We start from the raw sequence: 14,104 nt of genomic DNA on the forward strand, positions 1-14,104 counted from the left end.
TTTATTTTGCAGCATAATTACACGAGGTAACGTTACATGGGAAAGAAGATATTGAAGGGTGGTGTTAACCAATGATGTGATGTTCGCAGCCAATAACTTTCTTTAACTTTACTTAGCATTTACAAAGCAGAATATTTAGCTTTTCGTAATCCCAGAAGACACCAATATAATCAAAAACATGTAACTGCTTTACTATCCGCCGATGCGGTTGGTACCAAAACTTTCACGATTCTTGCACGGTGTACTGATTCCAAGGAGGAATACGAAACCACATAAATCATTCAATGCAAGAGCGACCAATGAAAATTCAGAATCGTGACTTTCATTCCATCTCCACTGTTCTTTCATAATGCAAAAGCGAAATGCGACCTCAAAGGCTTCCAGAAAGGCCAAGAGGTGCACAGACTTACAGAATGTACGTCAGAACTCCAATACTCCTGAAAAAGACGATGCAATGCGTTCAAAATTAATTTCAAGAAGAACTTTGCACATAAAGAAGATACTGTAACTCGATGGAGAGTTTTCACACATTATGAAAGATGGAGTCCTTGACACGAGCAACTCAAACCTATCACATCAAACAATGGAAAATTATCACTTAAACTGTTGGCTTCAGTTATTTATGGAATTTTTTTATACAGACATGTATTAACTCAGAAAATTAAATAACTTTTTAAATCATCAAATAATCACATGACAGGCTGCACGTGACTTACCACATGTCTGCTTCAAGGCCCAACGGCTCAAAGTTTACAATTTCTGGCGCTGCAGAAAAAAAAAAAGAGGAGGAATGTCTATTAGTTATTTTCTCCTCCACTGAACAAGACTCAAGTCAGCTCATTAATTTCTTTAAATTTTAGAGTTCTATTGACATTTACAGACGGCAACTTGATCTGAAATTTTTTTTTTTTAATTCCGACCTCTGCCACCGAAGGTGTATGGAGGTTATGTTTTCATCCCTGTTTGTCTGTTTGTTTGTCTGTATGTGAGCTGGATATCTCAGTTATGGAAAGTTTTGGACGAAACCTGGTGGACAGGTTGGGTGTGTGATGAGGACGAATTGACTAGATTTTGGTGACAATCCGGATCTGGCCTTTCAGTGGGATACATAAAGTAAACTGTTCAGCTTAGCGGAAGGATGCGCTCTACAGAGTGCCATTCTCGTTAATTTTGTGCTGTTGTACTGTATATTCCAAAAGAAATTAGTTTTGAAAAATCTGGTAGACAAATAAACAAACCCACACCAATTTTCATTTCAAATAAATCATCATTGACGTCACAATTAGTCACAGGACGCTCTTCATGTACAATGCAGAGCAAACTTGCACCCTTTCTCGGTGATGCATTTTCAAAAGCCACCATCTGAGAGCAGCCATTTACTCTGACATGTCAGAAAATAAATGGAGAGCAAAAATAAAATAAAAATCTACAGCCCACTCATTGATTTGTGTGCAGCATGTGGCTGTTGGTTTGTATCATTGCCAGGAGCACGGCTGTACCATTGACGGAGTGCCTCTGCCTCCCCACATTTCCCCCGCCACCCAACTATCGGTTATTGTAAGAATTTGTAACTTGTTCAGGATCCTGGCTACAACTTGGTTGTCATTGGCAGATACTGTGGGATCTTTAACATTCACCGAGTAATGCTAGCAGACAGGACACCGAGCTTAACATCCATCAAAGGAACAGCATGTTCCTGATAAAAACGTCCTGCCTCTGAAGCACCGATCTGACAGTTAATAGTCGGGTCCAGAATCAAACCCAGACGAGACAGCTCAAAGGTAAATGTACCACCTATGCACGATCCAGTCAGACTACAGCCCGTATGAGGGCAAACAATGTGTGCTGGTCATACCGATAAACTAAGGATATACTATTTAAACTAAGCGCATGACAGTGTACGTGTACACGAATGTATCCACGGGAAAAAAATAAATGTAACAAAAAAATAAACAATTAAAACCTGTAAATGTGTGCACGTTGCTAATCTATACTATCAAAGGAGCTGACCTCTAAATAGATCAAAAATCCACCATGAAAGCAGTAGATGGCTTCAAACATCATTTCAAACAAGTTTTAACACAAGGGCAGATCATTGAATGCTCAAAGATGAAGGGCAGCAAATTTAGAGGCTTGTTCCCAAGATACCTCGTGGAGATTTGCAACGGCATGCCATCAACTTCGTTCTAGATTTTTTATTTATTTATGGGGAGATCACCCATCACACAAAAAATAAATTGTGGGAAGGGGAATTACTGGGAAAGGAGATACCTATTCACATCCCTCTTAAAATGGGAAAGGTTGTATGTTGCTGGGAAACAGGACGTTGGAAGGGAATTCCAGAATATCATCCTGCATTGACCTTGGGAAGATAAACAGTGTGGGGGATGTACAGTGGCTGCCAAACATGTAGAACGCTTGAAAGGATATAAAGGAGGGACAAGTAGGAAAGCACCTGTAGAAGAGACACAGAGAGGCCACAGAGTGTCAAACCGAGAGAGAGAGGTTCCAGAGAGATGCCAGATCGTGGCCGAACAGTTGAACAACTAGTCAATGAATTCTGCCAAGAAGGGACAGAAAATGATTTGGAGCACCTGCCCAGATGTGGCGACGGTATTGGTATTCCATGACGACGTATGGTGGTGTTGTACAGGTGAAGCAAAGCTTCGGTAGGGAGGTATCGGCGAGCCCGACACAAGCAGCCAAGTCGCTTGGAGGCTCTTTTGGCAATGCCAGAAATGTACTTCTCCCAATCAAGGTGAGACATGATGTCCAGACCAAGAAGAAAGATGCCATCAAGTTAATTACCCTCGCCGAAGGAGAGGGTATTGTGTTTGGGTCCCTTTGTTTGTTTGTCCACACAGAACTTTTGTGTTTTTCTCTGCAACCACTTGTCGGATTGAAACAAAATTTTCACCATTGGTGCGACTACTCATGTAAGAATGTTTTAATCATAATTATGACGTCATATGAAACGTGGTGTGAAAGCCATGTTGGAAAAACGGAAAAAATTTGGATGTCTCTCTCTGAAACCGCACCAAGGGAAAATTTGAAACTTGGCACATAGCAAGTACAAGTCATGGGGAATGAATGATTTTTTTTAACGACATCATTGGTGCCTTTGTTATGACATCATAATTGCATATGTAGAATGCCACATCTGATCAGTACGAAAGTTTTTGAGGGTCATCTCGGGATAAAATAGTCCACAGAAAAAATGTTGATGACATCGTCGGTCACGCGAATCAGCAGCCATATTATTAACAAAAAAAAAAAAACCTTAAAAAAATCTCTGAAGTGGCTGAACAGATCGAGGCAAAACTTTGCACGTATGACCGCCTATCCATGAGGAACAAAAGGTTCACACATATGATGTCATAGGTCACATGGTTTGGCAACCATATTGGATATATCCTAAAAACCTATAAAAAATCTTCTCCAGGATAGCTGGACAAATCAAGGAAAAAACTTCACACAAATGTTCCCCAAACCTTGGATGCACACATTTGTTAAGGAATAATTGATAGGTCACATGGTTTGGCAGCCATATTGGATTGAAGAAAAATATTAAATAATGTTTTCTCTGGAACCACTTGATCAAATCGACGTTTAACTTCACATTTACGATCTAGTACTGCAATGATGGGGGAATACATGTTTTAAATTTCAATTTGATCAGACACGTGGTCAGGCATCCAGAATTTGTTTGTTATTTAATTTAATAAGGCTCACTTGGCTGTGCTTGGATGGGTTTGAGGGTACAGGAGTAGCAGCTGAAATGTGAATCCTGTCCAGATTCCTTCCTGATGACTTCATGTTTGCTTTTTGCTTGTTTGGGTTCCTTCCGATTCCTCCAATGCAGGACTTGTACCTATTTGGTCTTCCATTTGATTTGAATTGAATTTGTTTTAATCCCATTATAAATTAAATTAAATAATAATGAAAAACGTCATGGGTCAGGGTCAGGGTCAGGGTCAGGTGTCCAATCAAAGCGGGTTTGCATCAAAGCGGGATGTCTTGGTACCCAGTCATCACTGCCAGCGGTTATAAAGTGACAGTTTTAATTATGTCTCTTATTAATTACATAACACAGCAGTACACAAACGCCACACAAAACAAGTTCTGGCGAGGTTCTGCAATCTCTGATTGCTCTTTCTAGTTTTAATGGTGTTTGGCCCACAACCAGGTTATGAAAAGAGGGGGATCTTGACCTGGATACAGATAACAGGTGGGTCTTCTTTTGATTGATGCTGATGAAACGGTCTTTTCCCAAGTTACTGACATTCTCAAAGTCCCGATTTAAATTTACGCCAGCTTAAAAGCCGGGTGATGCAGGCAGGGAGCCAAGAATGTGTATTGAGTTGAGTCATCAGCATAAACGGCTAGCTGAGATGAAATGTTGTTGGGAAGATCATTTCTGTAAAGCAGAAACAAGGAAGGCCCCAACACTGAGTCCTGGGGGGACACCTGCATCAATGTTATGGGCTGCAGAAGTTTAACCCTCGTGCCACACAAACATTTGGCAGTCTGTGAGAAAGTCTAAGATTATTGCAAGCAAAAACCCAGAGATACCATACGACTTTAGCTTGTGAATGAGACCCTTCTGCAAACTTTTATCAAAAGCCTTCTCGAGATGTCAAGGGCAACAAGTCTAGTCTTGCCACACCGGTCTAAGGCCTGGTTATGAGGGAAAGGACATCACCAGTAGAATGAAAATAACAGAATTCATACCGAGTGCCATTTATGAGACTGTGGTCTTCCAGGAAAGTCACAAGCTGTTGGTTGATAAGGCATTCAAATACATTGTTCGAAATGGGAAGAAGGCTGATCGGACGATAGTTGGATGGATCAGGTTTCTCTCCAGAGCCTTTAAATACAGGTACAACTGCAGCCAACTTCCAGCAAGATGGGAAAATTGACTGATAGGCATAGGTTGTACAGTTTGGGAGAATAGGGGACAATTCTGGCAAGCAAATCTTCAGGACAATTGTAGGGATATTGTTACGGATTTGGAAACCTTGTGCACACAAGCAGACAGCAGTCCCTCAGCTTAGTAATTTCAGTAAGTATGTGTTTATAGTTGGAATCCCTCCTTCTGTCTAATGGGAATTTTGTGTGTGTGCGACAAGTTATTTTATAGTTTGAATTTACATATCAACTACAGCAACAACAACAGCGAGCAGACTGCACTCAACCCGGTCGCCATTGCCCACTTGTTTTTGGCTGAAGGCATGGGCGGAGCCTCCATCGCCTCAGATCCGACTCCGCCCCAGAAAGGTGGGAGTTGCCCCGCCTACCGTGGACCTGTCCAATGAGGGACGGCCAGTGGATCGTGCGAGGGAACCGTCCAATCCGGAGGAGAGTCCCTCAGAGCGGTGCCCTCGACCCGCAGGGGAGGGGGAGGATAAGAGGAAGTGGCGAGCCGTGGAGAAAAAGCAAGCAAGGTTCGCCTCATCGAGAGCAGGAAGGTTCGCCTCGTCAAAAGCAAGCAAGTTTCGCCTGGTCAAAAGCAAGCTAGGTTCGCCTCGTCGAAAGCAAGCAAGGTTCGCCTCGTCGAAAGCAAGCAAGTTTCGCCTCGTCGAAAGCAAGCAAGGTTCACCTCGTCAAAAGCAAGCAAGTTTCGCCTGGTCAAAAGGAATGCAAGGTTCACCTCGTCGAAAGCAAGCTCGGTTCGCCTCGTCGAAAGCAAGCAAGTTTCGCCTGGTCAAAAGCAAGCAAGGTTCACCTCGTCGAAAGCAAGCAAGGTTCGCCTCGTCGAAAGCAAGCAAGTTTCGCCTCGTCGAAAGCAAGCAAGGTTCACCTCGTCAAAAGCAAGCAAGTTTCGCCTGGTCAAAAGGAATGCAAGGTTCACCTCGTCGAAAGCAAGCTCGGTTCGCCTCGTCGAAAGCAAGCAAGTTTCGCCTGGTCAAAAGCAAGCAAGGTTCACCTCGTCGAAAGCAAGCAAGGTTCGCCTCGTCGAAAGCAAGCAAGGTTCGCCTCGTCGAAAGCAAGCAAGGTTCGCCTCGTCGAAAGCAAGCAAGTTTCGCCTGGTCAAAAGCAAGCAAGGTTCACCTCGTCAAAAGCAAGCAAGTTTCGCCTGGTCAAAAGGAATGCAAGGTTCACCTCGTCGAAAGCAAGCTCGGTTCGCCTCGTCGAAAGCAAGCAAGTTTCGCCTGGTCAAAAGCAAGCAAGGTTCACCTCGTCGAAAGCAAGCAAGTTTCGCCTGGTCAAAAGCAAGGTTCACCTCGTCGAAAGCAAGCTAGGTTCACCTCGTCGAAAGCAAGCTAAGTTCACCTCGTCAAAAGCAAGCTAGGTTCGCCTCGTCAAAAGCAAGCTAGGTTCGCCTCGTCGAAAGCAAGCAAGGTTCGCCTCGTTCAAAGCAAGCAAGGTTCGCCTCGTCGAAAGCAAGCAAGGTTCGCCTCGTCGCAAGCAAGCAAGGTTCGCCTCGTCGCAAGCAAGCAAGGTTCGCCTCATCGAAAGCAAGCAAGGTTCGCCTCGTCGAAAGCAGGAAGGTTCGCCCCATCGTAAAGGAGAAAGAGAGGAAGCCTCGTCTTGCCTGCTGGCGTTCTCATGTGGTCACTGCCCGTGCTGGCTGGCGTCCATGGCACCATCCTTGGTGCTTGGTGCTGCGTTGTTGGTGGTGGTTCGAGTCCCACCACCGGACAAGCTCAAGCAGACCGCACGAGGCAGGCAGGAGCAAATACAGGCCGCGGCCACCATTTCTTTGGGTGTGAGTGTGTGTGTGTGTGTGTGTGTGTGTGTGTGTGTGTGTGTGTGTGTGTGTGTGTGTGTGTGTGTGTGTGTGTGTGTGTGTGTGTGTGTGTGTGTGTGTGTGTGTGTGTGTGTGTGTGTGTGTGTGTGTGTGTGTGTGTGTGTGTGTGTGTGTGTGTGTGTGTGTGTGTGTGTGTGTGTGTGTGTGTGTGTGTGTGTATGTGTGTGTGTGTGTGTGTGTGTGTGTGTGTATGTGTGTGTGTGTGTGCCGCCAGTCTGTATAAATAGAAATTAAGTGTTTTTCATTGTACATGGTTTGCATTTCTATTATTCGTGATAACGCTGCTCTTTGTGTGCTTCCCCTCCCCGATTATTGTTATAAATAAGCCCTTTAAATGTTCCAGTTCGTTGTTCGTGTTTTTTTTCATTAGCCTAGCAAAGTGCATATTGAGAAATAGTAAGGCCGTTCGGGCCGGTAAGTTGTCATTTGGTCCGGTGGGGCTTTGGTAACTTCCGCTCGGTTACGCCGGATCCGAGTCAGTGATAGCGACTCGGTTCGGACAAAGTCGGCCGAGGGCGTGGTTTCCCTGGTTGTTCGACGGCGTGGGTACTTAGGTAAATTGGAATTAGACAAGTGGACCCTACCTCATGCTGTCAAAATATTGGCAACCACGGTCCTCTAAGACCTAAGTGACCCGTGGCCTTTCGGAGTTGTCCGAGAGTCACGACCTAAATTCCAGGTGTTCGGTGGGAGAGGACTCCACTGCTCCACCTAATGGTTGTTTATCGCCACCGAATCCCGGCCCACAACAATATGATCTTGTCCAGTAGCTTTTGCAATGTCCAGCCCTCAGATGACTTTCCGAACTTTCTCAGGAGCAATGACAATAGTGGTTATCTTAAACGTCTACAAGGGAGGGACAAGTCGCTGATTTATTTTGGTCATTAAGTGTGGAGTTTGTCGTGAAATGCTCAGTAAAAAGGTTGGCTTTATCAATGGGGGAGGAAAGGACTTCAGGACCATTGATAAGGACAGGGACTGTTGATCGATTTTGGTTTTGGATACTCTTAACTCTCCAAAAGTCTCTGTAGCCTAGGAATTGTGTTAAAATAGAGTTACAACCAGACTTCGAGTAATTCTACTTAGCTTCAGCTCTAATTTTCTTGCAGTGGTTACAAGCAAGTTAAAAAACAGATGATAAGCTTCACCAGACACAACTCTATGGTAACGATGGAAGAAATGATTTCAATGAGAGATGGCAGCAACACAAGTAGGAGTGAACTAAGGCTGGGAGTGAGGTTTCACATGAGAGATCTGAGCAGGAATGAAGAGATCCATGCCAGCTTGAATCCATTCAGTGATCTCAGTGGCTGCCTCAGAAGGGCTGAGGCAAAGGACTAAGTTCCAGGAAATATCCGTCAGGAAAGATCGAAAAGCATCCCAGTAAGCCTTGTCATACTGGAGAACTGTACGAAGAAATGGATGGATGGATGGGTGGTAGTGGATCGTGAGGAGCAAGTTATTTAGACTTCAGTGTTGGCATAATCTGAATTTCCGAGTGTAACCGAAATCCATAGGATTGGAGCACAAAAACAGATCAAGACGAGAAGGGCACCCGATGGAGTGCATACCTCTGCCACATGATGCCTGATCCACGAGAACATATCAGGCCCAATCCATTTTTGAAATATCATGCTATACAGTACGATATTGTTTTTGGCCCCATCTCTCAATGGTGAAGAATCACTTAAAAAAAAAAAATTCTCGTATCCAAAGCTGGATTTGGATCTTTACCAAAATCGAATCAATTCATCCTTGCAAAACACTCAACCTGTCCACCAAGTTTTGTCCGAATCTGTCCACAACTTTTTGAGATATCGTGCTATATATCTGTTTAGCCTTTTCTTTCAATGATGAAGAAGATCTGGAACTTCACCAAAATCTAAACAGTTCGTCCTCGTCACACACCCAACCTGTCCACAAAATTTCATCCGGATCAGTCCGCAATTTTTTTGAGATATCCTGCACACAGACAGACAGAAAGGGGTGAAAACATAACCTCCTTCACCTTCAATGGCAAAGGTAAAGATGCCTATTATCAGTAGCACAGTCTACAATTTGGGTGGGACCTCAAAATATCTGGGTGATGTCATGTGACACTGCAAAATTGTAAGCACCGACACCAGAAACATCAGTGGCACGAGTCTCGATAAATTGTTTGGGAGGTCCCGAGTAGAGGAATTCACCATCACAAAAACCAAACAATGTTCAGGAAATTGGTTTTGTCCCATAGATTTGAGGAATTATGCCAATTCACAAAATCATCATCAGAAGGTCCAGTCATATTACATCTTCCCTTCCAAGGGACTTCAATGCAGGAGCTGGCCATAAGGGCCATCAAAGCTTTCTGGAACCTACATACCTCTCTGAACCTTTAACAACCAAACAGTGGAATTATACTCTCTGGTCAAGTCATTATATTACTCTCACCATCCCCCAATCAAGATCCACCCAGTACAGGGGCTGTGCCTTCGCTCGCATCTCCCACATACGTGAAATAAACTCCCTGAGATTACCTGAGCTGCTGCAACACTTGATATTTTTGAAAAAAAAAACAATAACTAGAACGGGCACTCAGTAGAGTACATACCTTGGCCAACGCTACATCCCCCCCTCCCCCCCCAGAAACCTTTCATTGTGAGGGTATTTAATCCCATACCACATCTGCCATCTCGTATGTAGTATGATGGCTTAAAACATAAAATTTCCTGCTGTTTGACACTGATTCACGTACATTGTACAATTTCTGTATGAACTCCCTGACCTTTTTGGGTGTCAGTGTCAAGTCAATCTGATGACAACTGGTCACATTATAAGATATTATTTTCTGGCATTTTAGGGGCATTTAGCACACACGAGTTTGTTTTTCTAAATAAGTTATTTATTGTGAACAAATAAACATTCATTGTACAAAAATGACGATTTTGACCTTTTCATGACCTCGACCTTGACCTTTGTACTCTTAATTTTGTAATTGGTATTAGAGTGTGGGGAAAAGAACTGTCAACATTTTGGTGTTGGGTTCATGCAAATCAGATAAGAATTGACCGTGTTATGACTAAAACCGCACATTTTGCAATGTCGTGACCCCCCCTGACCTTTGACTCCCAACCGCTAATAAGGGTTATTACGTCATTGTGTCATGTCACATATCACAAGATGGGGCATTGAATTCTGAACATTTTGGCATTAGTTGCATGCAAATTGGATACAAATTGACCGCGCTATGGTAAAAAGACGATTTTGACTTTTTCATGGCCTTGACCCTGATCTTTGACCCGATCACTCCCAAAATCTAATCAAATGGTCCTCGGATAATAAGCAATCATCCCACCAAATTTGCTGCGATTCAGTTCAATACTTTTGGAGTTATGCGAATAACAAACAAACAAACAAACACACATATTCACAAATAAATAAATAAATACACAGCGATCAAAACATAACCTTCGCAACAAAATTTGCGAAGGTAATAAAGACTTCCATATTTGGACAATCATAACTCGTAAGATACACAACTTTTTGTATTGTAAATGCATTATGAGAAGGATTCATCTTTGAGTGTGCACCACATAAATCCATATTATTAATTACGAGTGCATGCCCGTAGGTGCGTGCCCGCACATGCAAAAAAAAAAAATAAAAAATTTCAAACCGTGAGCCAGAAACGACAACCACACAGGCCGGTTCTTCGCTCTCGCGTTCTCGCGTCAACCACACTTCCACACACAGGGTTAATTAAAATCCAAATTATTATCAAGTTTACCTCCCTGTCTTTGCTTGCCATGACATTCGCTGCCATGTAACCGGCACGGCCCGTGATGTCATCGTCGGCTGGCTGCGCACTGGCCTACGCAGCCACGCCTACGCAACATTTCATGTCATTGGTTGGTAAATAAATGGCCATAACTTGGGAAGGACTTGTCCGATTAATATCAAACCTTGAAAAGGCACATCTTCAGGTCCCCAGCAATATAGCTGGCAAGTTTCAATTAGATCAGACCAGTGGTTGTCGAGAAACAGCGGTCACACACACACACGCACGCACACGCACGCACACTGCTGGAATTATAGATAGATTATTATTATAAGAATGTTGGAGACTCATGATCACGTGATCCAAAAATACAAATTTCACGATGGGAAACATTCAAAAGGAAACGTACTGCTTGTGCTGCGGAAACGAGAGAAACGTGGGATGCACAAAAACATACCAACAAACTCGGGAGTGCCGAAAATGTTTTTAAACTCCATGCCATCCTCGATGTGTTGGGCTAATCCAAAGTCAATGAGCTTGATGCTTGGGTGGCTGCTGTTTTTGTCGAGCAACATGATATTCTCAGGCTGAGGGCAAGAAAGAGAGAGAAAGCAAAGTGAAGGAACGCTTGAAGTTACTTGTTCAGTTGGGCTGTATAAATGCATGAGGAAACTAGAAAACATCTCAAAATGCAAAGCCCATCGACATCCGCCTTGTACGCTAGCTATAGCTAAACAAGAAAATTATTAATGTGTGTTCTTCATATTCTTATTATAAAGGTTTGTTGAAAATTTGATGACAAAAGCCGAAATAGTAAAAATGTTATGCACTGGATATACATACTGAAGCTCAATCTATACTAATAAATGTCAGTGTGTGTGTGTTTGTGTGTGTGTGTGTCCTCCATAACTCCAAAACCATGAAACCGAGCACAGCCTGAAACATTGTATACGTACTAAGGGAACTCCAAAGGAGTGAAAGAGTGAAAATTGGGTGTTTGGGTGAATTGAAACATACCTTTTGAAGATAACTAACGGCCTTACTTAATCACATCCTTTATCAGGTGATCCTCGGACACCTCGCTCTTGATAGGATTTTAAGGCACGTCCTAGGTTACCTCGCTGCTTCTGAAGCCACCATGTTTTTTGGCCTGTTCAACCATGTCTTAACTTGGAACAGGCCACAACAATTTCTTAAAAAGTTTTTTTTTGTTTTTCACTTTCCTCCCTCATTATCGAATGCCTGTTTATCACAGCTATGAATAGCTGGACATGTTGCAATGCTAAGAAACGCCCGGAGACACCAGCGTTCGTGGCTTTATTTAATTTCCGCACATGCCATAACCTCGAGAATCTCTTGAACTTCTTTAACTAACAAAATTTAAGATCCCGAATTGAACTTAGCAGCAGTTCTGACTCCTAAAAAAAAAAGTGTTCATTTGTCCAATTCGTACATAGTTTGGACATTCGGACATAGCTATCGCTTGCCATTTAATTGGAGTGCTTGCTTGAGTTCTTCAGCTGCTTGCCAAACACCCTTCAGTGGATGGTGGTACAGCTCGCGTCCCAATCAGGTTGGAGTCAGCAGTTGCTACAAGGTGGAGGTACATAGACAGTGTGAGTACATTTGGATCTGTAATTTAGGGACTCTCCGCGGGTGTATGTGTATGCCTGCATGCTTGGTTAGGCGGGTGCCGTGGTGGCAACGTTTCATCTTCGTGTCTTGGAGGTTATCATTTTTAACCTCATCAGCATACAAGTGATCACTTTTTCTTTTGTCCTCGTGATTTTATAAAACAATTGGATATTTTATGACTCGGTGCAGTGCTTTACACAGGTTGTATGGTTTCTGTTTGTGAGTTTCAAGGCAAAATACATTTGATAACACCCAATTTCCGAGCCATTCGCCATATTAACGAGTTTTCTCAATTACAGAGCCAAATTCTTTCCACCTGTCACATGACGAGTGTGTGTATGTGTGTTTGTGTTGTTCACAAAGGACAACAGTCTCTGCTAACTTTCGTAACCCCACAACCCCACCCCTCTCTCTTTGTCCCATCCTCACAGCACCCCCTTCTAATACAGTGCAGCATCCTCCCACATCCTTCTCTCTCATTCTGTCTCCAAACATATCTGGACGGTGGTTATGCCCGGATGGTGGTTATCTCCGCACGTATCCGGACGGTGGTTATTTCCGGACGGACCCTCCCCTCACGCTGCCTTCCCTTGGCCTCCCCTCACGCTGCCTTCCCTTTCCGCACCCCTCCTCGCTCCTCCACCCTCCTGAATATTACCGTCAGCGAAGCGACGGGTTGTATTTGCTCGTGGTAAATACATAAACATGGAAGCGATTAAAAAACCCAGCGGTCTCCTGCTGACACGCGGTGGACGGGCTGATGAAGTCTATTTCTACTCACTGTGGACTTTTCCCTTTGACATTTTGATTGTCATAAGGGAGTGTTAAAAATTGATGAGAAAAGCTCAAATGGAAGCAACGTTATGCCACAGATAAACACACAAAACAGTCTCCCACTGCGTGGGCGTATGGATAAAAAGATGCAAAGTAACGACAACGAAGCACGTGATAGGAAGTTTCAAAATGAATCAAACTGGTTACCTGTCATTTCAAAGCAAAAACAATTTGATATGAAATAGACTTCGTTTCGTACATTAAAAGCTCAATGGCACACTTCAATTTGCTCACCGCATCGCATAATATTTCCACGAGCTAGCAACACCAACAAATATTTTTCAAGCTGGCAAGCTACTCTGGTTGTAGGATTCTTTGGAAAATGTTCAGGAAGAGAAATTTTGTTTAAAATAATCATAAAACCAGAGCAAACACCTTCAGGTCAAAATGTGCAATGTGACGAGAATGCAGATGTGCAACACCCTGCAGGATCTGGAGAAGGAATTCCAGAGCTTCATCCTCCATCAGAGACTCTTTTTCTGCCAGGAAGTCAAATAGTTCACCACCGGAAACGCTGCGCATGTTGGGGGAGGGGGGGTGACAGAAGGGGGGGGGAGGGATGAAAAACATGACTGGCTCTTTGGAAAAACGACAACGCAAGAGAGTTAACGATAAGGAAGTTTACAAAATGAACAAGTGAGAGATTAATCGGATAACTCACAGCTCCAGGATAAGAATGACATCTGTCCGATTTTCATAGACATCATGCAATGTGATGATGTTGGGGTGTTCAATGGAGCTCAGGATGGTAACCTCCCGCTCAATCTCCTCTCTGCTGACTCCACGACGGCTGGCTGGCGAACGACGCTTCTTAATAAACTTCGCGGCAAATTCCTTGCCGGTGCTTCGCTCACGACACTTGCGTACAATCGCAAACTGTCCGCTGGAGAGACCAGTGGGATAAATATTGCGCACAGCCCAGGCGATGCAACATTTATCACATCTTTAAAGGTAATTTTACATCAAATAATACTTTGTTAAAATTTCAACACATGACATGTTAAACAAGTTTGGCCTACGGAATAGTCTGTAAAAAGCAAAGATCTTCAAGAAACTTCAACATATTAACCCCTTATCTATCAATAGTGTATGTATGTTAACAGATCAACACTGACTATTAATAGTGC

General features: G+C 43.4%; 1 protein-coding gene across 1 annotated transcript in view; it reads right to left on the bottom strand.

Annotated features, from left to right (window-relative positions):
* The window catches only part of DAPK3 (death associated protein kinase 3), a 38,598-nt gene that overhangs the window by 18,216 nt on the left and 6,278 nt on the right, over window positions 1-14,104 (bottom strand). The window contains exons 2-6 of the mRNA XM_085890769.1: window positions 13,639-13,860; window positions 13,353-13,491; window positions 10,966-11,095; window positions 717-765; window positions 411-437 (exon numbers count right to left, since the gene is read on the bottom strand). Coding sequence (XP_085746895.1) covers window positions 411-437; window positions 717-765; window positions 10,966-11,095; window positions 13,353-13,491; window positions 13,639-13,860 — 567 coding nt within the window. The remainder of the gene's footprint in view (window positions 1-410; window positions 438-716; window positions 766-10,965; window positions 11,096-13,352; window positions 13,492-13,638; window positions 13,861-14,104) is intronic.

The sequence above is a fragment of the Eptatretus burgeri genome, chromosome 8, assembly GCF_056783735.1.
Source record: "Eptatretus burgeri isolate ZD-2024b chromosome 8, Ebu_testis_v1, whole genome shotgun sequence".
Lineage (NCBI taxonomy): Eukaryota > Metazoa > Chordata > Myxini > Myxiniformes > Myxinidae > Eptatretus > Eptatretus burgeri.